The 26,706-nt window shown below is 36.3% G+C and overlaps 1 protein-coding gene across 5 annotated transcripts in view; it reads left to right on the top strand.

The window, feature by feature from the left end:
• RAPGEF6 (Rap guanine nucleotide exchange factor 6) overlaps positions 1 to 26,706 on the top strand; it is a 219,539-nt gene that overhangs the window by 115,552 nt on the left and 77,281 nt on the right. For all 5 annotated transcript variants that reach the window (XM_003259922.3, XM_030818449.1, XM_003259924.3 and 2 more), the window contains 5 exons: positions 6,246 to 6,377; positions 17,159 to 17,336; positions 19,443 to 19,579; positions 22,121 to 22,279; positions 22,865 to 23,017. In XM_003259922.3, the coding sequence (XP_003259970.1) occupies positions 6,246 to 6,377; positions 17,159 to 17,336; positions 19,443 to 19,579; positions 22,121 to 22,279; positions 22,865 to 23,017 (759 nt within the window). The remainder of the gene's footprint in view (positions 1 to 6,245; positions 6,378 to 17,158; positions 17,337 to 19,442; positions 19,580 to 22,120; positions 22,280 to 22,864; positions 23,018 to 26,706) is intronic.

Raw genomic sequence — 26,706 nt, 5'->3', positions numbered from 1 at the left:
TTAGCCAGGATGGTCTCGATCTCCTGACCTTGTGATCTGCTCGCCTCGGCCTCCCAAAGTGCTGGGATTACAGGCGTGAGACATCACGCCCGGCCCCTAGAAGCTCTTAGAATTCTGGTGGCTTACTTTTAATTTTGTAAGGCCTCCATCGTCTTGTGCTTCAACTATCCTCTCTCTTGTGTGTATCATTTTCTTCTATTTCACCTTCTGTGCTTCCAGAGTGATCTTAAGAGTAGGTACCCTAAGAGGAATATTGAGTCATAAGGTATATATGTTTTAAATGTAACCTTACATTTGCTTCCCAAAGTGGCTACTCCTCAAATTGTTGTCCAAAATGGTTATACCAGTTCATACTCCCATTAGCAGTTTATGAGAATATTGTTTTCCTCCATAGTTTTTCCTGCATTTTGTATTATCATACTTGTTTTTTGCCCATTTGATGGGGAAAAAAGTATTTGTTTTAGTTTTTATTTCCCTGATTACTTGCAAGGTTAACATTCTCTTCCAGCTGTTTTTTGTTTTTGTTTTTGTTTTTTCCCTGCTGTTGTAACCTAAGTGGCCTTATGTTGAGATGGCAAAGCCAAAAATACCTAAACAGTTTGGATATCTGAGTCTCTGTATACTAAGGCAGTTGCCCCAAAAGTTGCCTGTACACTTCACTAGGGTAAGCCTTAGTGATCTGAGGGCCCTCTATTGTTGTAACAAAATCTAGTCTGAGAAATATAGTAGCTCTTACATCACTGCCCTTCCCAGAAACCTTTAGTAGCTCTATATTGTCTGTAGGAACCAAATTCAAAATGCCTAGCTTGATATTGCTGATTATATTCTACCTCTGGCCTTTTCTCAATACATCTCTTTCCCCACCCCCCTCTCTATATACAAAGTATTCAGCAGACTTTGTAACTTCATAATGTCTGTGTTCAACTTGTTAGCTAAAAAACTTTCTTGCTGCTTCAAATAAAACTAACAGTAGGCCTTGTGGACATGTGATCTCCAGCAGAGCACAGAAGTTCAGATATAGGAAATAGATGAAGGACGCCGTGGAAAATGGGAAGTTTTGCCAGACCTGGTGGCTGGAGGGACAACGGGGTAAATGAATTGAGTTTGCTGATGAAAGATCAGCTGTTGAGTCCAGGTGGATCAGGAGAGAAAGAGAAAGGGCAGGTAAGCTGAGCGATAGTGGAGAAGATTTAGGAAACCAAGAACTTCTCTTGGAGGAGAAGTCTTTCCTTTTTGCTTCATTTGATACAGAGAAAAGATAAACTATTGGGTGTTTTGAACTCCCAACCGAGTATCAGGAAACAACTTAGTAGGAAAGAGCAATGGGTTTAGTCAGGCTGCCTGGGTTTCAGATCCCAGGACCCCAGTTTCCTAGCCATGTGACCCTGGGAAACCTTTATAACATCTCTAAGATTAGGTTTCCTACTCTAGAAATTGGGTATAATCATAGTATTACCTCATCTTGTTGTTTGAATATTAGATTAGATGATCTATGTGAAAGTGTATGTTTGGTACAAATAGTGGGCACTCAAATGTTAACTGCAGTCAGCATCATTATTCTCATTGTGTAAGGAGGTTGAGGGCATTCCTGTATGAAGTTTTCTTCATGAAGTAGAAAGCAGATGCCATTTGCTTATAAATCTGTCTCCATTGTCCACTATTAGACTGAGCTCCTTGAAGGCAGGGCCCATATGTTTTCATTTTTATGTCATCAGCAGAGTTCCTGGCACAAAGTAGAATATAACAGAAAAATGCTAGAGTCAGATCTGGGTTTGATTCCCAACTCTACTGCTTGCTTGAGTGTGTGATCAGGGACAAGTTGCTTCATCGTACTCCCTCTATTTCCTCATCAGTAAAATAGAGATAATAATAACACCTCCTTTTTAGGGTTTACTGAGAGTAAAGATTGCTCAGTACATTGTCAGTACTATGAAGCCACTTGGCAGACTTCTGGCTTTGGTTCATTGTGTTACTTTTATGAATGACATTCTTCTCCTTGGTCTTTTTTCCTCTGTAGGAATTCGCAATATATACTATCTCCTACCCTTGACACCCCAACCAAACACCACACATTTTAAAACTATTTTCAGTGTTTGCCTTTCCAACTACTTCATTCCCAGATGAGATTTTTTTTTTTCATATCTAAATGATAGAAACTAAGTGGGAGGAAGGTCTTTGAACTGTATCATACCCTCATCAATATTTCTGTATTATTGTAAGCAATTATGAGCTTGTTAAATTTTTTTGCTGCCTTTTCTGATATACATATTAGAGCGATAAATGGCTTCTAAGTATGACTTTAACTTATCCCACAGGGTTTCATATATAGCATCTTAATTTTCTGTTTTAATGTTTTCTAATTTCCAATGTGACTTCGTTAATTTATGGGCTATTTCAATAGAGGATTATTTACAATTTTCTAACATGGTAGTTTTCTGTTTATCTTTTCGTTACGTATTTCTACCTTATTTGCACTGTTATTGCTGAATATTCCCTGGTTTCAGTCTTTTGTAATTTGTTGAGACTTGCCTTAATTGTAAATTTTTGCAAATGTTTTTTATATGTGCCCTAAAAGAAAATGTGTTGTGGAGTTTTTGGTTCCGTTATTCTATGTCTGTACTCTTTAGGTCGTTTGTTAATTATGTTCATATCTTTTATATCTTTACTTGTTTTGTTTTTGTGTGTTTTGCTTATTCAGACTGCTACTGAGATCTGTATTAAAAATTTATGGCATAATTGTAGATGACATTTTTGTCTTATACATTTTTAAAATTTTTTTTTAATTCACAAATAATAATTACTTGTATTTATGGGGTACAGTGTGATGTTTTGATACATGTTCACACTGCAAAACAATCAAATCAAGGTAATTAATATATCCGTCACCTTGGCCAGTTAAGGTGGCTCACACCTGTAATCCCAGCGCTTTGGGAGTCTGAGGCAGGCAGATTACATAAGGTCAAGAGATGGAGACCAGCCTGGCCAATGTGGTGAAACCCCTTTTGTACTAAAAATACAAAAATTAGCTGGGCATGGTGGTATACATCTGTAATCCCAGCTATTCAGGAGGCTGAAGCAAAAGAAGCACTCAAACCCGGTAGGCAGAGGTTGTAGTGAGCCAAGATTGCGCCACTGCACTCCAGCCTAGGTGACAGAGCAAGACACTCTGTCTCTCTCTCTATGTATCTATCTGTATCCATCACCTCATATACTTAGGAAGAGTCCCCTTTTGACTCTACTAATGCTTTTGCACCAAGTGTACTTGAAGCTGTATCAGCTTTCTTTTGGTTGTGTTTGCATGGTGTATATTTTTCCATTCTTTGATTATTTAATGTTTTCCCCTCTGTTAGCTTGGTAGTTATACACTTTTTTACTATGCTTTTCTTAAATCAGAAATTACTACACACATTCTTCACCTATCAAATCTGCTACTACAGCTTCATGGACAGTGCAAGGAACTGAGAGCACTCTAATAGCTTCATTTACCCTTCTCCAGACTTACATTCTGTTGTTGTATTTTAATTATTGTATTTTAAACTTAATAGGATATTAATGTTTCTATTTTATATAGTCGGCATTCATGTAGATTTACCCACACATTTCCCATTTTCCTTGGTTTTTCTTCTTTCTTGTGCCTGAAAGCTTCTATCTGGAATCATTTTTCTTCTCCCAGTGGATTTTATTCATTGTAGGACTGCTAAGGAATTATTTCCTTCATTTTTCTTTATTTGAAAATTATTTTTTGCCTTTTTTGAGGACTGTTTTTGCTAGGTATAGAATTTTAGCTCTTGGAGATGTCACTCAGTTGTCCTCTGGCTTCCAGAATTTATGTTGAGAAGCCAGCTGTCAGTTTAATTGCTTCTGCCAAAGTAATCTAATCTGTTTTTTTTTGTTTTTTTTTTTGTTTTTTTTTCCTGGCTACTTTAAAACTTTTATCTTGATATTCCACCTCACCCCCTGACACATGTACCCTGGTGTGCATAGGTATGGGGGGATTGTTTGTTTGTTTTGGGGTGGGTTTTTTTGTTTGTTTTTTTATCTTGCTGGGGGTTTTTAAACTTCCTTGACCTGTGACTTTAGGTCTTTTGTCACTTGTAGAAAATGCTTAGCCATCATCTTGCTTCTGTGTACTCGCTCCTCTCAGACTCTGGTTATTCAGATGTCACGTTCTCACTGAATCTCCTGTGGCTCTTACACCCTTCTCTCCCACCTTCACCTTTTTTCCTCTCCATGCTTCATTCTGGATATTTTTCAGACTAGTCTTTACTTTTCAAATTTTCTTCTTAGCTCTGTCAAATCTTCTATTAAGTCCACTTGTTGCCTTTTTAATTTCCATAATTGTATATTTTAGTTCTAGATTTTTCATTTAATTCTTTTTCTTTCTTTGCTGAAATTGTTAGTCTTGTATTTTTCTCCATATATATAATAGATCACTAACTGGACCAATTCTGGCCAGTGAGCTATATGACCTGTGAGCTAAGAATGATTTTTACGTTTTTAAGGAGTTGTTAAAAAGATTAAAAAAAAAAAAAAGCATACAACAGAAACTGTATGTGGCCTGTGAAACCTAAAATATATACTTTGGCCCTTAACGAAAATGTGCCAGCCCCTGGTGTATATTAAAGACAGTTATTTTGGAGACTGTGTCTGGTAACCCTATTATTTGAAACTTCTTTGTTAGTTTCTGGAGTTTATTCCATACTTTTCATCAATGCCATCCTGTCTCATCGTATGTGCCTGGTTTTATTGGACTGAGCAATGGATGTTGTATATGCGAAAAAATATCTTTTTAATTGAGACCTAGGATGACTTTCTTCCTATAGTGAGGATTTGTGTTTGCTTCCAACAGTTGATTGGAAATACTAGTAATCCTGTATAACCTTATTTTAGCATCAGGCATTGAGGTCATTCTAAAATTAGCATCAGTTTACTTCTGGGTGACATTTACTCTACAGTCTAATTTACTCTCCAGGGTCCCAATCCAAAGATGGCCCTTCCATCCTAGGCCTTGGAATTTAACTTTTGTCCCTTTAGCCAGTGGCTGTCACAGGTACTTCTTGGCCTTTTAGCCTTTAGGAATCAGAAAATACCCTTAAGAGAAAAAGTAACCTCAGAGGCCAGATACTCTCTGTGTATATGTGTGTATGTATTTCAGGTTTTCTGTTTATCTTAGTACTAGGATTCATCTGAATTATCTAACATACCATTATCGGGGGAGGTTCGTGATGTACTTTATGTGTAATTTTTATAATTACATTAACTCTTCTTGAGATAATATAATTCAGACTCAGTCATTCCCTCAGAGTACATTTAATATACACTATGTGTGTGTTTCTTTAATGTTTTTCAGTAGTAAAGCAATGAGAAACCCTATTTTAAAAATTAAATTGATTTTAATAGCCCTGAATAGCAAGTTGCAGAGAAATCATTTGGAAAATAAATTAGCATACTTCTTATGTAAAACTTTTACTACTCTGGAATGCAATGGTTTGTTTATTGTCTTAATTTCTGTAGCTTTTATTTTGTGAGATGTCTCTTTTACAGCATGAAATATATTGTACAGCCTACATACCTGATAAGAGTGTGACCATATTAAAGATGAGGTGGTGGAGTCATTTACTTTTTGTGTTTCTTGTATACCTGCACCTAGTACAGACATTCATTAAATCATGTTGATTACTAAGAAATCTCTCAGGGGCCAACTAGAAGCAAATTCAATATTAAATGTAAAGATGTTCACAAAATTTTTGGAATATTGAATGTAATCAACTTGTTACTGGTCTTAAGTCTTGCTGCCAGTAGCTGAACTTAATTTCAAGATATTGCTGTTTTATTCTTGTATCAGTCACCATTTTTTATTAGGAGGGAGGGAGAGAGTGAGTGTGTGTGTGTGTGTGTGTGTGTGTGGTGTGTGTGTGTGTTTTAAAGGGTAACATTCCTACGCTTAAATGGACAGGTCTGATATTTTTATTTGGGAGGATAGAAGGGCCAAGTTTTTCCTCTGAAATATCATTAGTAATGGCTTTTGAAAACTGTTCAGTGAGCTTACCATTGTAGGATTGCCTAATAGTTTCAGAGAGTACCATATGGTTCTTATTTCAAAAGATCTTTTTGCTGAAAGTAACTTGGGTTAAAAATGAGATTGCACAGTAATGTACATAAAAATTCGTTGAAGTTAACATGTCAAAACCACTTAAAAAGGTAAAGCTTGACATTTAGAATAACTTAAATTTTTTTTTTTTCAGCTTCCAGCTGATCTTACCAAGATGCATCTCACAGACAACCCTCATCCACAGGTGACTCATGTGTCTTCTAGTCAGTCTGGTTGTAGCATTGCCAGTGACTCTGGAAGCAGCAGTTTATCTGATATCTATCAGGTAATACCTTAGGAATTTGTGTGCTGCGTGTATGGTTTTTTTATTCTGCCAGATATTCTGTGCTTGTGCCTTAGATGGTTAACATATCTTTCAGAGTATGAAATTCAAGCGTCAGGTCTTTGGAAAAATAAACTTTATATACTGTGTCAAATTTGTAAGCCTGATTAAAGACGTGATCTATCTTTTGAGAATGATTAAGTATGGTTCAGCAGAGTATGAATCTAGTGTTCTCTTTCATTTATCCAGGTGAATCCATATTAATATCTAATGGTTGTTTTGGTTAAAAAATTAGTTATTGGAATAACTGAACTTAAACTTATAAAAAGGCTGATTTTTGTTATAATTGACTGTATATGTCTTCTGTAGTTAGAAGTCATGAAGAAAGTTAGAGCTGCTTTTCTATCATAAAGCCTCTATTGTAGTATAGCGTGAATTAAATAGGAAATTAGTGAGAATATTTATGGACTTTTCCATTTTCTAAAACCCAAAAGGAACAATTTCAAACCTACTGAGCTTTTCAGTGATCCTTGTAATAGTGGGGAGAAGGTTCTAGGAAGACCCATAAACTGAGAGAATCCTCACGTGATCCTGCTGAGATTGAACCCAAGTTAGGTTCAAGCCAGGGTAATAAGTATTTCAGGATCCAGATAGTGGAACTTCTGTGATGTCTCCTTTAATGCAAGTTGTAAGGGGCAGTTCCCTGGATGTGGAGCCCAGTGGTTGATTTTGTCAGAGATCATGAGTATAGAACATAAAACAGTTTAAATAAAATAACGAGGACACATGATATTTAGGGTTGGTTTGTTAAGGAATTCAAATATATTACCTATTCCAGAGCTGTCAAACAGAAATTTAATGTAAGTCCCGTATTTAATTTTAAATTTTCTAGTAGCCACATTAAAAAATATAAAAGGAAACAGGTAAAATTCATTTTAGTAATATATTTTATTTAGTGCAGTATAACTAAATATTATAATTACAACATGTATTTAATGTTTTAACATTATGGATGAGTTACTTTACATTCCTTTTGCATACTAAGTCATCAAAAAACAGAGTTTAATTTAAAGTTACGGCACATCTCAGCTTGGACTAGCTATGTTTTAAGTGCCTAATAACCACATATGGCTAGTGGCTACCATACGCTAAGATTTGTAGAAATAGCATCATTGTTGTCTGAGGAAAGCATTTTAGACTGGTTCTACAAAGTTACCCAGATTGAGATATTTTAGGAAAACAGTCTTCTATTGAGGGAAGTTTGTAGGCAGATGCAAGATGGAACAAAGACAATACCCATTTTTTGGTTTATACGTGGCTTTTCTCAACAAAGGTAATTGCTGTGGTCATCTATATCTCCCTGTTTGCTTTTTGCAATATACAGAACAAGGAATTTTTCCCTGTTCTCCATTTTATAGTAGAGAGAACAAAGAATTAAAAGAGAGATGAAACAAGTTAATACAATAGCTCTGGGACCACTTAGTACTTGTGTACCTATTGGGCTTCATGCATTCTGCCCCTCCCCAAAAGAATTATCTTGTGAAAGAAGAATTGTTGCACACCTAAAAATCAAAGTAGACTGTGTTTTTCCAGACGAAAACGCTGAGGAAGATTGACCCTGGATCAGTGAAATTCAGGGATGTGGCTGTAGATTTCTCTCAGGACATGTGAGAATATCTGGACTTTTCTAAGACTATATACAGAGGTTTGGTGTTGAAACACTATAGGATGGGAGGCTGAGGCAGGCAGATTACCTGAGGTTAGGAGTTCAAGACCAGCATGGCTAACATGGTGAAACCCTGTCTCTACTAAAAATTCAAAAATTAGCTGGGTGTGGTGGCACACATCTGTAATCTCAGCTACTTGGGAGGCTGAGTAAGGAGAATTGCTTGAGCCCAGGAGGTGGAGGTTGCAGCGAGCCAAGATCATGCCACTGCACTCCAGCCTGGCCGACAGAGCAAGACTGTATCTCAAAAAAAAAAAAAAAAAAAAAAAAGACAAGAAAAGACAAGAAAAACTATAGGAACCTGGTATCACTGGGATATCCACATCTCTAAGCCAGGATGGTACACAGATTAAGATTCAAGGTCACTTGGAAAGACCAATGCTTTATTGTGAACTAGAAGATGGGCTGTACACAGTTGGTCCCTACATCTTTGCAAAGATGCTACAGGAGCTTCTATAGCATTGCACTTGTGTATTAGCACATGCAGATTACTCCCCTTTTAGCTGGACAACCTGAGGATGAGACTGGAGTACACCTGCTGGTGTTGGTTGGAGGTGTTCTATTGCAGGACCATGGCATAGCCTATATCAATATGTAGAATATTTCCATCACCTCAGAAAGTACCCATATGACCCTTTGCAGTAAAGTCCCTTCTCCTGACCCCTATCCTGTGCCCTGGCAACCACCAATCTCTTTTCTGCCCTTATAGTTTTGCCTTTTCCAGAAGGTCATATAAATGGAATCATATAGTTTAAAAAAATACGATGCAGTGAAACTTATACATTAACCAATAAAAGTGGGAATGAATTTAGAGAGCACGAACAGATAAAAGGAATACAGTTATTAAAACTCTGGAACCAAAATAGGAATGAAGAAATTTAAAGGAGAAACTTATAATAATGTTAACATCAAATATATGAAACCTAAGATAAAATTTTTTAAGAGTGGTCAAAGAAGATAAAAATTTTCAAACTCTGCTGCTGTGCAGTGGCTCAAGCCTGTAATCCCAGCACTCTGGGAGGCAGAGGTGGGCAGATCACCTGAGGTCGGGAGTTCAAGACCAGCCTGAACAACATGGAGAAACCCCGTATCTACTAAAAATAAAAAATTAGCCGGAGTGGTGGAGCATGCCTGTAATCCGAGCTACTCAGGAGGCTGAGGCAGGAGAATCAGTTGAACCCGGGAGGCAGAGGTTGCGGTGACCCGAGATCACGCCATTGCACTCCAGCCTGGGCAACAAGAGTGAAACTCCATCTCCAAAAAAAAAAAAAAAAAATTTAAACTCTGACATAGCAGTTAACTTCAGGACAATAGCCAAAAGATAGAAACAGCATAAACGCCAAAACAAAAAGAAGCCAATAAAGATAAACACAAAAGGAAAAAAATCAAAATCATGAAAATATACATCTACATACTTATATATTTTTTATATCTCATATGTATAAAATCTTATATCTATGAGATAAGTAGGTATATTTAACATTTTATTTATATTTCTTTAAATAAATATATATACCTACATACTTAAATATGTTATACTTGTAGATACAGAATGTAAATCCGAGTTCAAGAGTACCAATTAGCAACAGTGTTTTCCTACTAGTGGTGGGTTTGTGGGTAGTTTTTATTATGTTTCTTAAACGAACATTTTTATTTGTTTAACAAATATTGAGGACGTAAATTGTATAGTTAAAAGTTGAAAAAAATTTGGAAAATATTTAAAGGAGAGTAAAAGGAATAAACACAGAATTATAATAGGTTGATAAGATATACCCTCCAAAGTACAAGATTTCTATAATTTTAATCCATGGGTAAGATAAATATCTAACTAAATTTGTGTGTGTGTGTGTGTGTATATGCACGTGCACAAATGTTTCCAATCAGATCCTCGGGAATAAACAAGGAGAAGAATTAAATATCAGTACTGGACCCTTGATCTTTCCCTTCACCTTAGGCTACCTTTAGATTCCCTTTTGGAGCTATGAATATACCCCTTAGTTACAGGTGTACATTGCCAATATATGTATCTTAGCCTGGGATAGCTGAAGTGATTTGTCTAGTTATTTGAATTTTAGCGTTTGAGAGATTTTTTAAGTGAACACCTAGCCTTTAACATCATAAGCAAAGCCTTGTGAAATGATACAAGTATTTTTAATTTAGAGAGTTGAGGGGAAGATATCCTAACAGCAATTTTTTTTTAGTGTTTCTGCTTTTATTCTTCTAGAAATTTAGAGACATTTCAAGTGAAATCCAGCTTTTTTGTGGGGCAGAAGACTATGTATAGATTAATTTGGGCATTTTTTTCTAATGTGGAGTCTTCTTATTCAGAAAAATGGATGTCTCCCCAGTTTTTAAAAATAATTGCAACTTTTATTTTAGATTCAGGGGGTACATGTGGAGATTTCTTACATAGGTATATTGCGTGGTGCTGAGTGTTTGGGGTTCGAATGATCCCATCACCCAGATAGTGAACCTAATACCCATTTGGTAGTTTTTCAGCCCTTGCCCCTCTCTCCCTACTCTAATAGACCCCAGTGTCTGTTGTTCCCATCTTTATGTCCATATGTACCCAATCGTTAGCGCCCACTTATAAGTAAGAACATGCAGGATTTGGTTTTCCTGACAGCAATTCTTAACAGGAAAACTGTTTACACTGTTTTATATGGCCAAATGTGTGGCTACACTTCTATGCATTTCCTTCTTGAGAGTTTTCATGTCTTCTGGTCTGAAAATAAAAGCCCTTGGCCCTCAAAGAGACTTCAAAATATAGCATTTACTACAGTGTGGGGGGAAAAAAGGCAAATCAATGATTCCAGTGTGAATGTGTTTCTAATCAGCATAGATTAAAATTTTAAAGTATATATTAAGGTGTTACGGTGTTCTTAGATAAAATATTTTCTGCATCTTCAAAGAGTACTCAAGAATAAGAAGTACTTCTTTCTAGATTCCTTTTTCTATTTATTTCAGTCTTTTCCATGAGCTGGAAAACTGAAATATTGACCCTTGAACAAAAACATGTTGTCTTTTTGTTAACTCATTCTTAAACAACTCAAGGCACACATTTATCCACCAACTACCTTTTCAGTTTCTATATAGGGAGTAAGCGTGTTCTTAAAAATCCCAAGGCTTCAGTTACCACCTTTATGGCAAGATGATTTCCTAATGCACAGCTCTGAGTGCCAATCTCTTCAGAACCCTGGTGCTACATTTTCACCAGTATGTTCTTCTGTCACCCCAAGTCACCACATGTTCTCTTCCTCCTTTGTTTAATATTTCTGTTAAGAATATCGTCTGAGGCTGGGTTCGGTGGATCACTTGAGGTCAGGAGTTTGCGACCAGCCTGGCTAACATAGCAAAACCCCATCTCTACTAAAAATACGAAAAAAATTAGCCATGTGCGGTGGCGCATGCAACAGCTACTCAGGAGGCTGAGGTAAGAGAATCGCTTGAACCCAGGAGGCAGAGGTGCAGTGAGCCAAGATCGTGCCATCGTACTCCAGCCTGGGTGACAGAGAAAGACTCCGTCACAGAAAAAAAAAAAATGATATCATCTGAGTCCTAGTCAAAATCTGTTACCATCTTTTGACTATCATTTTTAAACTCCCACTTGAAATAAATTGCTCTGATTTTTAATTACGCTTGTATTTAAAAAGCTTTAATGCTTCACTGTTAATCTAAATTACACTCTTCATTTTAAATTCCAAGCCTTTTACCTCTAACTACAATGTGGTTTTATATTTTACTGTTCCCCCACTTACACATTCTAGATTCTGCCCCATCACATATGTACGTTATTCCCTGAACACGTCTGCCTTTTCCTAGTCTTGTGTTTTAATCATGCTCTTCTACGTGTAGCTTCATGTAGATGACATTTTCATTTTATCTCCCATGTCTTTCCAACAAGAAGAGATGTCTCCTTCCTTGGAATCCCTCAGCAGTTTTTCTCTCGGACGTGTCACTTTTTCTCTCTGCTTTTTTTGGTAGTTACTTGTAAACTTGACATTTTTCATCACCAGAGTAAATTTATGGAGTGCAGAGTTGATGTCTTACATTTGTATCCCATGTGAGTCAGGCACAGTGTTGGCATTTAGGAAGTACTCTAGAAATTTTTTTTTGCATTGAATTATATTTGAAAGTAGAAACCAATATTGGCTCCAAGGAAAATGCAGATCTTTGCTAACTAAAACGTTATTATCCAGGGCAAAATAGACTTGACTTTGCCTGCCTGCCGTGTTGTAGAGGTCATGAAATGGGTCAACCTGGACTGAAAGATTAACTTCATAGAGTTCTAACCCTGACCAGGAAGACCTAAGGACTAAATGGTCCGTGAAAAGGTTAAATGAAATACTAAAGATTGGAATACAGAAAAGACAGGCACTGAAAGTCTAAGGTTCTGGCTTAACACTTGCCCTAAATTTGAAAATGTGGTTTTTGTAAGTTTGTATAACTCTTACTTCCAACCTATAGTTCTCTTCATTGTAGCTTCATGTTTATCTAGATGGAAACAGGAAAGGGATATCCTCTGGTGGTTTATTTGGGGAAGGCCGAGTCATCAGAAAATCACCTCAGAGTGTCTGCCTCACCAAATTAATATTTATATATACAGAGACACATTCATATGTCAGGAAAAGAAAAAAGTTTCATGCTGTCTTAATCCTATCACCAATATATATATTTTTCCTGGACTTAACTCATTTATCATAATTAAGGGTCTGATATATCCCAGGTGCTAGGATAAATTAGTTGAAAGGCCAGTGATGAGTCTTCTGTGTACCCTACCTTCACGAATACGGAGTGTCTTTTGACCCACATATTTCCACTCTTGGTATTGTGATATGAGTCTCTAAGGCTTTATTAATTTTTTTTGGCTTTTTTCTCATCTCTACTTCAGATTAGGTAGCTTTCTACCCAATTTGCCCTTTCTTCAAATTTATTCTTCTTACAGTTTATATCTCCTTACTGAAATTATCCATTTTTCCTCTAATTGTTTTTCTTTGAAATTCTTGAACTTACTTATAGTGAATGTTGAAAGTTCTTGTCTCTTACTTTCATTATCTCTATCATTATCGAGTCTCTTTATAGTGATTTGTTTCCTGTTTATAGGTCACATTTCCCTGCTTCACTTATGTAGTAAGTTTTTATTGTATGCTGAACATTGTGGATATTACGTTGAAAAAAATTCTTACCTAATTATTATAGAATTAAACTTTCTGCCCAGGAAGTGCATCTTCAGAAGTATCATGCAGCGACTTCTTGTCCTGTGGTCATAATCATATCTACCTTTCTCTTAAGGACCTGGCTGTCCTTTGTTTAATCAAGGAATTGATCTCTACATTTTTTTAAATTCATTTTAAGTTTAAAAAAAATCCTTTTAAATTTCCTGGCATGTTTTTGACCAGTCTGATTTTTTTAATCTTAATTCCTATTTTATTACCTTATGCTCTTGTATACTCTTAATATTTTAATAGTTTAATGTATTTTCTTAACTAATGTTATTCTTTTTCTTTTTATACTACTATGTAAAAAGTAGAGGTATAAGAAAGATAGTTGTGGTTTTTGGGGGGTTTTGGTTTTTGTTTTTGAGACAGGTTCTCACACTGTCACCCAGGCTGGAGTGCAGTGGCAAGATCTCGGCTCACTGCAGCCTTTGCCTCCAAGGCTTAAGCAATCCTCCCACCTCAGCCTCCTGAGTAGCTGGGACTGCAGGCATGTGCCACCACACCCGGCTAATTTTTGTATTTTTTGTAGAGACGGGGTTTCTCCATGTTGCCCAGGCTGGCCTCAAACTCCTAAGCTCAAGCGATCTCCATGCCTCAGCCTCCCAAAGTGCTGAGATTATAGGCAGGAGCCATTGTGCCGGGCCTAGAAAGACAAATTGTAAGGGTAGATTATATTCTTTCCTTTGCAGTTGGTATTAAAATGTTCCTAAAAAAGTTCTTTTAGTAGCCTTCTCTCAGTCCCAACCCATGACTTCCATTCTTCCTACAGAGCTGTCTTCTTAATTGTCTTTGCTTCTCATGCAGATGATAATTAGCCTTCCCTACTGTCCATATAACTAAATTCCATCTTGCCTTTTTATGTTGTGAGCCATCTATCTTTTTATCCAACATAATCTAAAATATGGGAATGAGATCAGGTTGAAATAATCTGGGTCAGGGGATGAAAACCTTAGATTAAGATGAAGACAGAGTGATTTAAAAACCTGAATTTTTAATGCAGATTACACTTAAAAATTGATAAAATAGAAAAGGATGTACCAGGAGTGAGCTCTCCTGCATATTGAGAAATTAAATTGTGTAGAAAATACTGCTTTAGGTTTTTTTCCCAGTCATTTCTTAGATTAAATCAGTGTATATAAATAAGGTTTTTGGAAAGTCTTTTTAGCATGTACACATATTTAAATTTAAAACTACTTGTCTTTAAAAAAGGATCATAACCTGCAAACAAGTTTGTGGTTCTGTGTATTATTCAGAAATATACTCCGTTTAAACCCTGTAATTTCATAGCCAGTAAACAACTCAGAGCGTACTAGTCAGTAATGAGATACAATTGCCCCTTTATGATCCTGTCTTAGTCCATTCAGGCTGCTATAACAAAATACTGTAGACTGGGGGGTAGCTTATAAACACCAGAAATTTATTGCTCACTATTCTTGAGGCTGGAAAGTTTAAAGATCAAGGCACCAGCAAGCAGATTTGGTGTCGGGTAAAAGACCTCTTTCTGATTGTTAGAGGTACCTTCTAACTGTAGCTTCACAGGGTAGAAGGGGAGAATGAGCTCCCTCAGGCTTCTTATATACTAATCCCATTCATGAGAGTTCTCATGAGCTAATCACTTCCCAAAGGCCCCACTTCATAATTCCATGATTCAAAATAAGAATTTTGAGGAGATAACAAACATTCAATCGCAGACCCTTAAGAACTAGCTTGTCTAATTTAAAGATTACAATTTGAGTATTTAGTCTAGATTGTTAAATGACTATTACTTAAAACTGTGCAGAAATCCAAAGGAAGTATAAGACATGGTCTTAGGAAACAGATCCAGACTCTTCTAGTTGTAGGTATCAGAGCCTTAACTTGAATTAACAAAAGCCAAAAGGCCAGTGCCCGTGGTCCTAGCTACTAGGGAGGCTGAGGCTACAATGAGCTGTGATCATACCACTGCACAGCTTGGGTGACAGAGTGAAACCCTGTCTTAAAAAAAAAGAAAAAAATGCAAAGCCAAAAGGTTAGTTTATTGACCACCAGAGAAAGCAGAGGCAACTCTAGCTTCAGGGTACCTGGATGCTTGCAGGTATGTCTGCCCCGTCTGCCTGTATCTGCTCTTTTGGCTCCATATGGCTTGCTTATTTTTTGTTGCTTGCTTTCTTTGTGACACTTTTGTCACAAATGCTCTTTGTCGCACATGCTGTGCTTTCTTTCTCTGCCCTACATGCTCTGTTTCTGTTGCTTTGTTGGTCTGAGTCTTTTGTTTGACTCTCTTGTTCGGTGTCCTCCTCCCCATTCCCGTTCCTATTCCCCTGCCTATTGGTTTCATTTTCTCCTGCCACGGGAAGGCATTTCCATGAGGCTATAGGCTCCCTACTTTCAGATTCTTCCAATTTAGCAACCAGTTAAGAAAGGATGCTCTGCTTCCAGATCTAATTGTGTACAGAAATCTAGAGCAAAGCTCTTTCTACCTTAGTTTACATAGCTAGGGAACAGGACACTGTTTCCCACTGGAATCTCTGGGTTTAAGATGGAGAGGAAAAGTAGTCCTCAAAAGAAGGAAGATCAGCTAGGCATGGTGGCTCACCCTGTAATCCCAGCATTTTGGAAGGCCAAGGTGGGTGGATCACATGAGCCCAGGAGTTCAAGACTAGCCTGGGCAGCATAGCAACCTCTGCCAAGTCTCCACAAAAATTTTAAGAATTAGTTGGGTATGGTGGTGCATACCTGTGTTTCCAGCTATTCAGGGCGCTCAGGAGAGAGGATTTCTTGAGTCCAGGAGGACAAGGTTGCAGTGAGCCAAGATCTGCAGTGCACACCACTACACTCCAATCTGGGTGACAGTGGGAGAACCTGTCTTAAAAAAAACAAGATGATCTTTTTGGCAGAGAAAAGGGTAAATGTTCAAAACAGGAGATAATGAATTAAGATTCTGTAGTCTTCACTAATACTCATATTTGAGTGCTTTCTGCTTATGGAATTCTTGTGTGTTCACTCATTTTTTCTATAATGCCTTTAATATCCATGCTTTTTCATTAACAAGATGAATCAAGTGAGTATAATATTTAGAAATATTTTTTAAGAATCTACTTAGTACCATTTTATCTTCTAAAAGACATTTTCATTTTCTATGAATGACTTTTTAATTTATGGTTTTCAAAAATTCTATAGTTTCTTTAAAATATGTGAGACTAATATGTTTCCAAATTGTAGTTGTAAGTATAAGGTCATTTTATAGAGTTCAGAAATCACAGCTGTTTGCACACTTTTAGATCTGACAGTAAAGTATTGGGAAATGAAGAGTATTTGTTCAGTCCTTTACGATGGGTCTATTTTAGTGCATTTTAGTACTGTTCTTTACCTTACTTTAAACTTCTGTTCTTAATTTATATGATTACCTACCCTACTAAGCCTAAGTCTCTGTGATGAAAGAACAGTATCTTCTTCACAATACCCAGCGTAGACTAATAGGTACTCATAAGGTGATTGTTGGTGAACTTTTTCTTTCCTGTACTTCATGTTTTAGTCAACTTTGTACTTTTAGGAAATATAAGTGTTTGGTGGAAAACAGATATTAATACATTTAGTGATGTTTGAGTCTCCTGACCATTTTACATTTACTGACTCTGATTTATCACCTAGTTGTCACACTGTGGAAAGATGAGCCTGTAAATTTGGGGCAGAAAGAAACCTTTTATAAATAAGTGTCGTTTTGTTGTATTCTTGATGCAGCATACAGCATTGCCCAAGTCTTTTATATTTTGTAGGGATGGGTAGTTTTGATTAATTCAGACTGTGACTTATAATGTTTTTTACATGAAATGGTAAGTGATCAAGATTTCTTTTCATAGGCTACGGAGAGTGAGGTAGGAGATGTAGATTTGACACGTCTTCCAGAAGGACCTGTTGATTCTGAGGATGACGAAGAGGAAGATGAAGAGATTGATCGAACAGATCCATTGCAGGGGCGAGATCTTGTTCGAGAATGTCTTGAAAAAGAGCCTGCAGACAAAACTGATGATGACATTGGTAAGAAATATATGTGTTTACAATAAGAATTTGTAACTTAATTTATATGGTTACCTATTGCTGCATAACAAGTTATTCTAAAACTTAGTAAATGTATGTTGTGTTAAGCCATTATCTTAGAGTTTTTGTGAGTCAGAAATTTAGGAGCACCTTAGCTGGGTGGTTCTGGCTTGGTATCTCTCATGAGGTTGTAGTCAGAATTGACAGAGGGCTGCAGCCATCCAGGTCTTCCCTGGGCTGAGCTGCAGAATCTGTGTCCAAGATAGCTATTCAAATGGCCTTTGGTGCATGACCTTCAGTTCCTCTTCATGTGGGCCTCTGATAGGCTGCTTAATTGTCCTTACAACATACTTAGGGGGAACTTAGGCTTCCCCCTAAGTAAGTAATCCAAAGGAGAATAAGGCAAATGCCACAGTGTTTTTTATTATCTGTATTCAAGAGTAATGCATCATCACTTCTGCTAAATTTTGTTTGTTACAGCAGGTAACTCTGATACAGTATAGAATGGGTCTCTACAAGGACATGACTGTCAGGAGGCAGGGATCACTGGGAGCCATCTTTGAGGTTGGCTGCCACAGTATATAAAATAAAAGCTTTGATTGCATTAAACTGATTTTTCCCCTCATGTCTATAAGACATTTAAAGCACGAGCATAGTACAATGTTCAGTGTCTGTGAATTTGCTTTTTGAAAAACTTGTAGATTTTTTAAAACTTTATATTTTTATTTCCCTAGCTTAAATATATGTATGTTTTGTGTGTACTCTTTTTTTTTTTTTTTTTCAGACAGAGTGTCACTCTGTCGCCCAGGCTGGAGTGCAGTGATGCAATCTTGGCTCACTGCAAGCTCCGCCTCCCGGGTTCACGCCATTCTCCTGCCTCAGCCTCCCAAGTATCTGGGACTACAGGTGCCCACCACCACACCCGGCTAATTTTTTGTATTTTTAGTAGCAATGGGGTTTCACTGTGTTAGCCAGGATGGTCTCAATCTCCTGACTTTGTGATCTGCCCGCCTCGGCCTCCCTGAGTGCTGGGATTACAGGCGTGAGCCACCGCGCCCAACCATGTGTACTCTTAAAACATTATAAATTTTTTTATGTAATATTTTACAAAACTAGTTACCATACATTAGTTGGGAAGTTGAATGATACTAAAGATGTTAATGTTATCTTTAAGATGCAAAGATCACTTAGTGTCAAATATATATTGTTAGGATTTAATTAAGATTTTTTTCTTAGATTGCATTTTTATAATAGCTACCATTCCAATTAGAAGATGCTGCTACTATTAAAAATGATTTATGTGAGTAAAGATCAACGTATTTGAACGTTCCTTGCCATTCTAAAGATATAAAACAGTTAAATAACCTGCAGTGTGGATTTATGTTATGAACATTATCTCGACAGAAATTGAAAGTGCAATTTGACTGATAAAGAGTTGTATACTATACTATTTTCATAAAACTTTTATGAAATTGAAATATAGTTAATTCCTATTTCCTATGGATATGTAGCACCTTATAGTTAATCTCTTTGCTGACTGCTTATATGTGTTTCTTCCTTATATTCTTTACACATATATCCATACCAGGGAGTGGCCTGAGGCACTCATAAACATTTGTTAGTTAAAGAGAGTTACCTAGTTAATTAGACAGATCTTGAGCTGGAATTCACATTTATTATCCGTGTTTTAATTACTTTTTGGATTTTATTAATGGCATTTTAAAATACTTTTGTTTAATAAGAACTAGACAAAAGACTTCTTCACTAACCTATTAGATCAAAGGCCATAACTAAACCCATGGAGTGGCTAGGAATATAGATAAACTCTCCACGTTCATCTAAACCTGTATAGTCCTTGTTCTCTCTGGAGGTTGTGAATTCTGGTATCTTCCAAGTATGCCCAGGTTTATATGTGAGTCCGAATATATGTATAAATCAAATAATTGATTTTAAAAATCAACAGTCAAATAGTACCTTAGTTTCTCTACTTTTGCAACATAAATTTATAAGTTGATTGTGAAATTGGGAATTGAATTCTAGATTTCCTTGTATTTTTAAGGTATAGTCCTCGATGGTCTTTATACCAGAATTTCCGTTTTCTTATAGAACAATTGCTGGAGTTTATGCACCAGCTCCCTGCTTTTGCAAACATGACCATGTCTGTAAGGAGAGAACTCTGCTCAGTGATGATTTTTGAAGTGGTAGAGCAGGCTGGAGCTATTATTCTTGAAGATGGGCAAGAGGTAGGTCAATAAATAAATTATATACATTTATTATGAATACTAACTTTTAAAATAATTTCCATAAATTTGTCCTGATTTTTGAAATCTATACAGATTTTTTAAATAAATGCCAAGTTTGAGTTAGTTATAATTTCTGAAGAGGTTTTTGTTTTCGCTTTGCCCTAATTTTAAATTTATTTGCAGTAGACTTTGCACAAAGTCAATGCTCCATAAATAATATTAAATAAACCAAATGTTTTTACTTCTCAAATTACATTGTAATTTAAATAGATGAAATAGATTTAAATAGATTTAAAATATTCTTAACTATTTTTCTATTTGTATATCATTATTGTTTAAAATGTTTATCAAGAATTTTTCTTACTCCTTATCTCTATTATACATTTAAAAGAAAAAGAATGAGGAACGTGTGTTGGTACCAATGCATCCTAGGGAACTGCTGACAGTTGAAGCGTTTAGGTGACAATTCTATGTTCAAAAATGCTCAGATGACAGCTTGTGGATGGGTGGAGGAAGGATGCAAAGGGATTGGAAGGTATTATTGCCATCAGGAAGTGCTTCATTATTTTTCTTATCAAACATACTCATTTGATTAATGCTGAGATACCAGTAAATGAACATTGTCTTCTAGTGGGAATGTAAATTGGTACAGCATTTCCAGAAAATTATTTTAAAATTCTTAACATGGTCCTCCAAGTATTCACAGCTGCTAGCCTGTTATTCCACTTCTGCGTGTCTAACCTGAGGAGATATATAGAACTCAAAGAGTTATTTCAAAAGGTGTTCATTGCAGTACATTTATAATATAAATTATATATTTATATAATCTATAAGTTATATATAATTACATAATTTTATACTATAAATATATAATATATATTACATGTAATATAATATAATATTACATATATTATATATATGTAAAAATTGGACATAACCTAAACATCCAGTGATAAGCGATGGTTAAGTAAATTATTATATAGCTGTAGGTTATAATATATAGGTATCCAAATTATTTTTAAAATTATTTGATAGAATATCTATGAGGATCCCTGTCTCTAGGCTCTGTTTACAGATTTTCTCCCCATATCCTAGAAAACATCTGTCATAAGGATGGACTCCCCCCAAAAGTTTGATGAACAAATGAATATAGTATTAATTTTTTAAGCTGGATATTCTAAATGTTTCAATAATATAAAATATATACATAAGAGAGAAATAAGCTTTAAACAACTGAATGGAGTGGGATTTTAAGTAACTTTTATTTTCTACAAGTTTTTGCATTCTCTTATTTTCCAGTTGTATCAGCAAAAATTTGTTGTATGCCTACTTTGTGCCAGGTACTGTTCTAGATACAGGGATATAGCGGTGAAAAAGCCAGATACACTCCCTGTCTTCCAGTAGCTTAATCCACAAGTTGTGTAGTGAGTATATCTATTTTTAAAATAATAAAGTTATACTTTTGAAAAAAAATACCTTGTTGCCATTGATTACCCTTCAGAACTAACCATCTTGATTTCTCTTAAATGACATTAAAACTATTGAAGGTTCAGGCTTATAAGAGGGTTTGATATTAAAGGAGAGTAAGTGGTCTTTCACTGATATATAGTAGATCTTTAAAATACATCTTCTTTGGGACAGGTGCAGTGGCTCATGCCTGTAGTCCCAGCACCTCAAGAGGCCTAGGTGGAAGGATCACCAGGAATTCAAGACCAGCCTGGGGAACATAGCAAGATCCTGTCTCTATTAAAAAATAAATTGACCAAGCATGGTGGTGGACACCTGTAGTCCCAGCTATTCAGAAGGCTGAGGCAGGAGGATCACTTGAGTCCAAGACTTTGAAGCTACAGTGAGCTATAAGCATACCACTGCATTCCAGCCTGGGCAACAGAGCAAGACTCTGTCTCTCAAATAAATAAATAACTTCTTAGAGCATTAAATATTTCCATATAAATGAAGGCATTATTTTCTTAACATAGGAGAAATTTTGAATCTTTCGTTAGATATGCCTTAAAATTCAGGCTTTTAACTAGTCTTTCTGAAATAATCATTAGCTATCTATTTTTTTTCTTAAATGTTTGCTTTTTGCCAGGCACTATTCTAAGCACAGTGTGTATGTGTTAACTCATTTAATTAACATAATAGTTCTATGATAGATACTTTCCATACGACCATTGTAGCAGTAGAGAAACTGAGGCCCAGAGAGGTTAAATAATTTACCCAAAGTCATTCAGCTAGTTAGTGGCATGGTATGGATTAATATCCCAAGAGTTTGTGCTCTTGAACATTACGCTATTTTGTCTCAGAATCTGGTCAATTATGACAGTTCTTGTTTGGTGACTAAAAGAAGAAAGAGTAAAAATAAACTTTAGTAGTTTGCATAGACTCAAAGCATAGGGTGTTACAGATTATTTAGTAATATAACCAGATCCTCCTTTTTCCTTTATATTCAAGTTATATATATTGATAGATTCTTTTTCAAAGTTAACATATAACTACCTTTTTTAAAAAAGATCATAAAACCTTTGTTTTTCTCTATAGCTTGACTCATGGTATGTTATTTTAAACGGCACTGTGGAAATCAGTCATCCAGATGGAAAAGTTGAAAATTTGTTTATGGGAAATAGTTTTGGAATTACTCCTACTCTGGATAAGCAGTACATGCATGGAATTGTCAGGACTAAAGTAGATGATTGCCAGGTAAGATTATCTCTTTGGTCAAATCTTCTTGCTTGTCTGTTAATTTAACGTAGCTGAGCCTGTTTTGTCTTCCTCAAAAGAAAATAGCTTTATTTGAGAATTAGGAGTTTCAATAGCTCACAGTTAGTAAAGGAAACTAGATTTTGTATCTGCCTCAAATATTTGTGGCATTTAACAAGCTATAAATTTTCAAAAGACATTATACCAAATAAATGCTGGTTTTGTTACATTTCTATTTGATATTAGCCAGCTCAGAGTCCTTTATTAAAAAAAAATAAAGAAATAGGAACTTCTGAGTTGTTTATTTCTAACTTACTCCTGCTTCATGTGTTCTTTACATAGTGTCAGTTTTGAGAGAAGTAGAAGTTCACTTCTCCTTTTAAAGAGCAACATTCAAACAGATTAGACTTCTTTAGTCTCTTCGTATGTGAATTGTTTCACCTTGATTTTCGTTAAAGATTAAAGGAATTAAATGACAAAGAACTAATGCCGCTAGATTTCTTACCTTTGTGCTCTGCCTTGGTACATAGTGATATATTTATGTACTATAGGTTCATTAACTGTCCCCATGTTGTTCTTGGACAGTTTGTCTGCATAGCCCAGCAAGATTATTGGAGAATTTTAAACCATGTGGAAAAAAATACCCATAAAGTTGAGGAAGAGGGAGAAATTGTTATGGTACATGAGCATCGGGAACTAGACCGGAGTGGAACCAGGAAAGGACACATTGTAATCAAAGTGAGTGTTTTTACTTATTATTCTAGTCATTGATTTTATTCTATCATCAAAGCTTTCATCTTGTTTTAAACCATTTTTTAAGTAGTGCAAGATAATTCATTAACACTTTGGCATCTAACTTAAATGTTGACTCTGTCTTTCTCTAAAAAAATTTTTTTTTTTTTTTTTTTTTTTTTTTGTGATGGAGTCTCGCTCTGTCACCCAGGCTGGAATGCAATAGCGCAATCTCAGCTCACTGCAACCTCCGCCTCCCAGGTTCAAGCAATTCTCCTGCCTCAACCTCCTGAGTAGCTGAGATTACAGGCATGCGCCACCATGCCTGGCTAATTTTTGTACTTTTAGTAGAGGCGAGGTTTCACCATCTTGGCCAGGCTGGTCTTGAAGTCCTGACCCTGTGATCCTCCCGCCTCGGCCTCCCAAAGTGCTAGGATTACAGGTTTGAGTCACCATGTCTGATCTCTCAGATGGTTTTTACACATTTTAATGATGAAGGATGACTTATTGCCATTTAATATCAGAGTAGGTAGGGTATTATTTTAGAATATACTGGTCGGAGTTTTCCTTTTCAAAGTTAATATTGTATGCCACTGAGAGTGGGAATCAATTTCATCAAAGACCACAATATTTAGAAACAAAACAGAAAATTTAAGGACCAGTCATAAAAGCATAAGTAATCCTAGATTAAGATTCAGAGTGCTTCTCTGTCTCTGTGGCACTGAAATATGCATTGACTTCTCTGAACCTGACTTTTCTTATCTGTATATGGAGGTAATTCAAGACTTTATTAGGGCTAAATGAGGTAAATCAAAAGCCTTAGCACAATTGTAGAGTCTGAGCATTAACCCCCATGCTGTTTTCCCTTCTGTAAGTTGTGCCCTCTCCTAGTATTTGCCTTCTCGCCTCCTTGTCTTTTTAAAGACTTGGATATAAACTGAACAATTATAGTTGAAAGAGGGGAAATAAACACATAACTGTTTCTCTTTTCAGGGTAGTCTTGGCGAAATTATTGCCCCTATTAATTGCAGATGAAGCAGTTTACTTAATAATATGAGGGAGTTAAATAAGAGATAATTTGAAGTCTGATGTCATAGTTCTTCTTCCCTTAGAGTCAGGGTATTCCTCAGAGATCTTTCTTTTCCTAAACAGATGAGTGTAAGCTTTGTATGTAGAAATGATTAACATATTAGTGGAATGCCATAGGCTTACACATATACTTTTTCATTGTAATTCATTTTTATCTTTTTGTGAGGACTCATGTGTTTTAGTAATTTATTTCTAAATAATTTCAAACTTTATAGAAAAGTTGCAAGAACAGTAGAGAGATCTGTCACTGATTCCTCAACTGTTAATATTTTCACTGCATTTACTCTGTTAGTCTTTTCTCTGAACCATTTGAGAACAGTCTGCAAATGTGATGCCTCATCACTCCTAAATATCTTATTGTGTATTTCTTAAAAACAAGGACACTCTGACATAAACACCATAGAATCCTTCAAGTTAGGAAGTAAACATTGCTAAAATAAAACCATTCAGGGCTGGGCATGGTGGCTCACGCCTGTAATCCCAGCACTTTGGGAGGCCAAGGTAGATGGATCACTTGAGGTCAGGAGTTCGAGACCAGCCTGGCCAACATGGTGAAACCCCATTTCTACTAAAAATAGAAAAATTAGCTAGGCATGGTGGTGGCCGCCTGTAATCAATCCCAGCTACTCGGGAGGCTGAAGCAGGAGAATTGCTTGGACCCAGGAGGTGGAGGTTGCAGTAAGCCGAGATCACACCACTGCACTTCAGCCTGGCCAGACAAACAAACAAAAACAGATTCAGTCCAGAAACCCTATTTAGATTTTCACCAGCTATCCCAATAATAACTTATTTCTGGTCTAGAATGTTGTCCAAGAACACAGTTGCATTTAGTTGTCATGTCACTTCAGTCTATACCAGTTCCTCAGTCCTTCACTGTTGTTAGTATCCTTAGCAGTTTTAAAGAGTACGGATCTTATATCCTGTAGTATTACCCTCCACCTGGATCTTTCCAGTATTTCCTCATGACCAGATAGATTCAAGTCATGCTTTCCTGGCAGTAGTTGACAAAACTCAGAGGGCACACAATGTCAACCTGTTGTCCTACCAGTGGTGAAGTTTGCCATGATTACTGATGATGTTGGTGTCTGTCTGCCCAGTTTCTTCAGTGTAAAGTCATCATTTTACCCTTTGTAACTGATAAATATTTGGTGGAGAGATGTTCTTACAGTATCAAAATACTATCCTCAAACTTTTAGTTTATGTATAGTAGGCACTGAGTACAAACTTCTATTCAGCACTTTTTACTTCCATTACTATTCTTGTCTGAAATGGTGATTTTAAAAATAATTTTTCGTGCATTTATTAACTCATTTTATTGAAGGAATGAACTGTCTTGTCTTCATTAATTTATTTATATTGGCATAAATTTATGTTACCATCATTATTCTAATCCTCAAATTGTCCCAGATTTTAGGTAGTGGGACTCTTTAAACTGACTCCTGTATTTTTTGACATATCCCCATCGTTTGAGCCCATCCATATAATCTGGCAAATAATAAGGCTCGTTGTGAACTTAACTGTACCAGCTCTGGAATTAGCCATTTCTCAAGAAGACCCTGGATCTTTATTCATTGTTACTGAAGTGTCATTGCTTTTAGAGTCTTTCATCAGAGCTAGGAAATATATGTATCACATATACATCTATAACTTTATATATATATTAAACAACCATGTTACAATTCCACTACTGCCTGTTCTTCCAGTTCCAGTACCAGCACCACAGTTTTCCCTAGTCTTTTCCCTTCTATATTTGTAAATACGTTCACCAACAATGCCTCTTGTTATACTATGTATATTATTTGCTCATTGTAAGCAGTTTCTACCATGCCAGTATAACACCAGCCATCTCTTCTGCTTGCTACCTCTGTGCACCCTGTCTCCCAGCATCCCACCTTCTAATATATTTTACAATAGATTTTAAACACTGTTGATTTTTTTAAGTGAAGGTTCAGAGCATCAAAAATACTTGAACATAAATTTGCCATGAGTTTATACACACCTTAAAATAAATGTTTCCAGATTCTGATTGCATGATAATGGGTTGCTTTTGTGACAGAAATATTGAAAATGTGTTATTTTTACTGTACTACAGTCTTCATACTCAGATTTAATTGCAAATCATAACCATCTTTTGCTCATAGAAGGATTGATCATTTGATTTTTATTTTATTTTATTTTATTTTTTCTGGAGACAAGTCTCGCTCTGTCATCTGTCACCCAGGCTGGAGTGCAGTGGCACGATCTTGGCTCACTGCAACCTCTGCCTCCCGGGTTCAGGCAACTCTTGTGCCTCAGCCTCCCAGGTAGCTGTGACTACAGGCGCATGCCATCACTCACAGCTTTGTTTGTTTGTTTGTTTTTGTATTTTTAGTAGAGGTGAGGTTTTGCCATTTTGACCAGGCTGATCTCTAACTCCTGACCTCAAGTGATCCTCAGGTCAAGGCCAAGCATGGTGCCTCAGACATGTAATCCCAGCACTTTGGGAGGCCGAGGTGGGCTCCAAAAGTGCTGGGATTACAGGTGTGAGCCACTGCACCTGGCCTTGACTTTCTGTTTACACGTAATCACCCAGAAAGCACTTATTACTTTTCATTTCATTTCTTCAT

The sequence above is a fragment of the Nomascus leucogenys genome, chromosome 2 (genome assembly GCF_006542625.1).
Source record: "Nomascus leucogenys isolate Asia chromosome 2, Asia_NLE_v1, whole genome shotgun sequence".
Lineage (NCBI taxonomy): Eukaryota > Metazoa > Chordata > Mammalia > Primates > Hylobatidae > Nomascus > Nomascus leucogenys.
The sequence above is the reverse complement of the archived record's forward strand: the minus strand, read 5'-3'. Positions and strand labels throughout refer to the sequence as shown.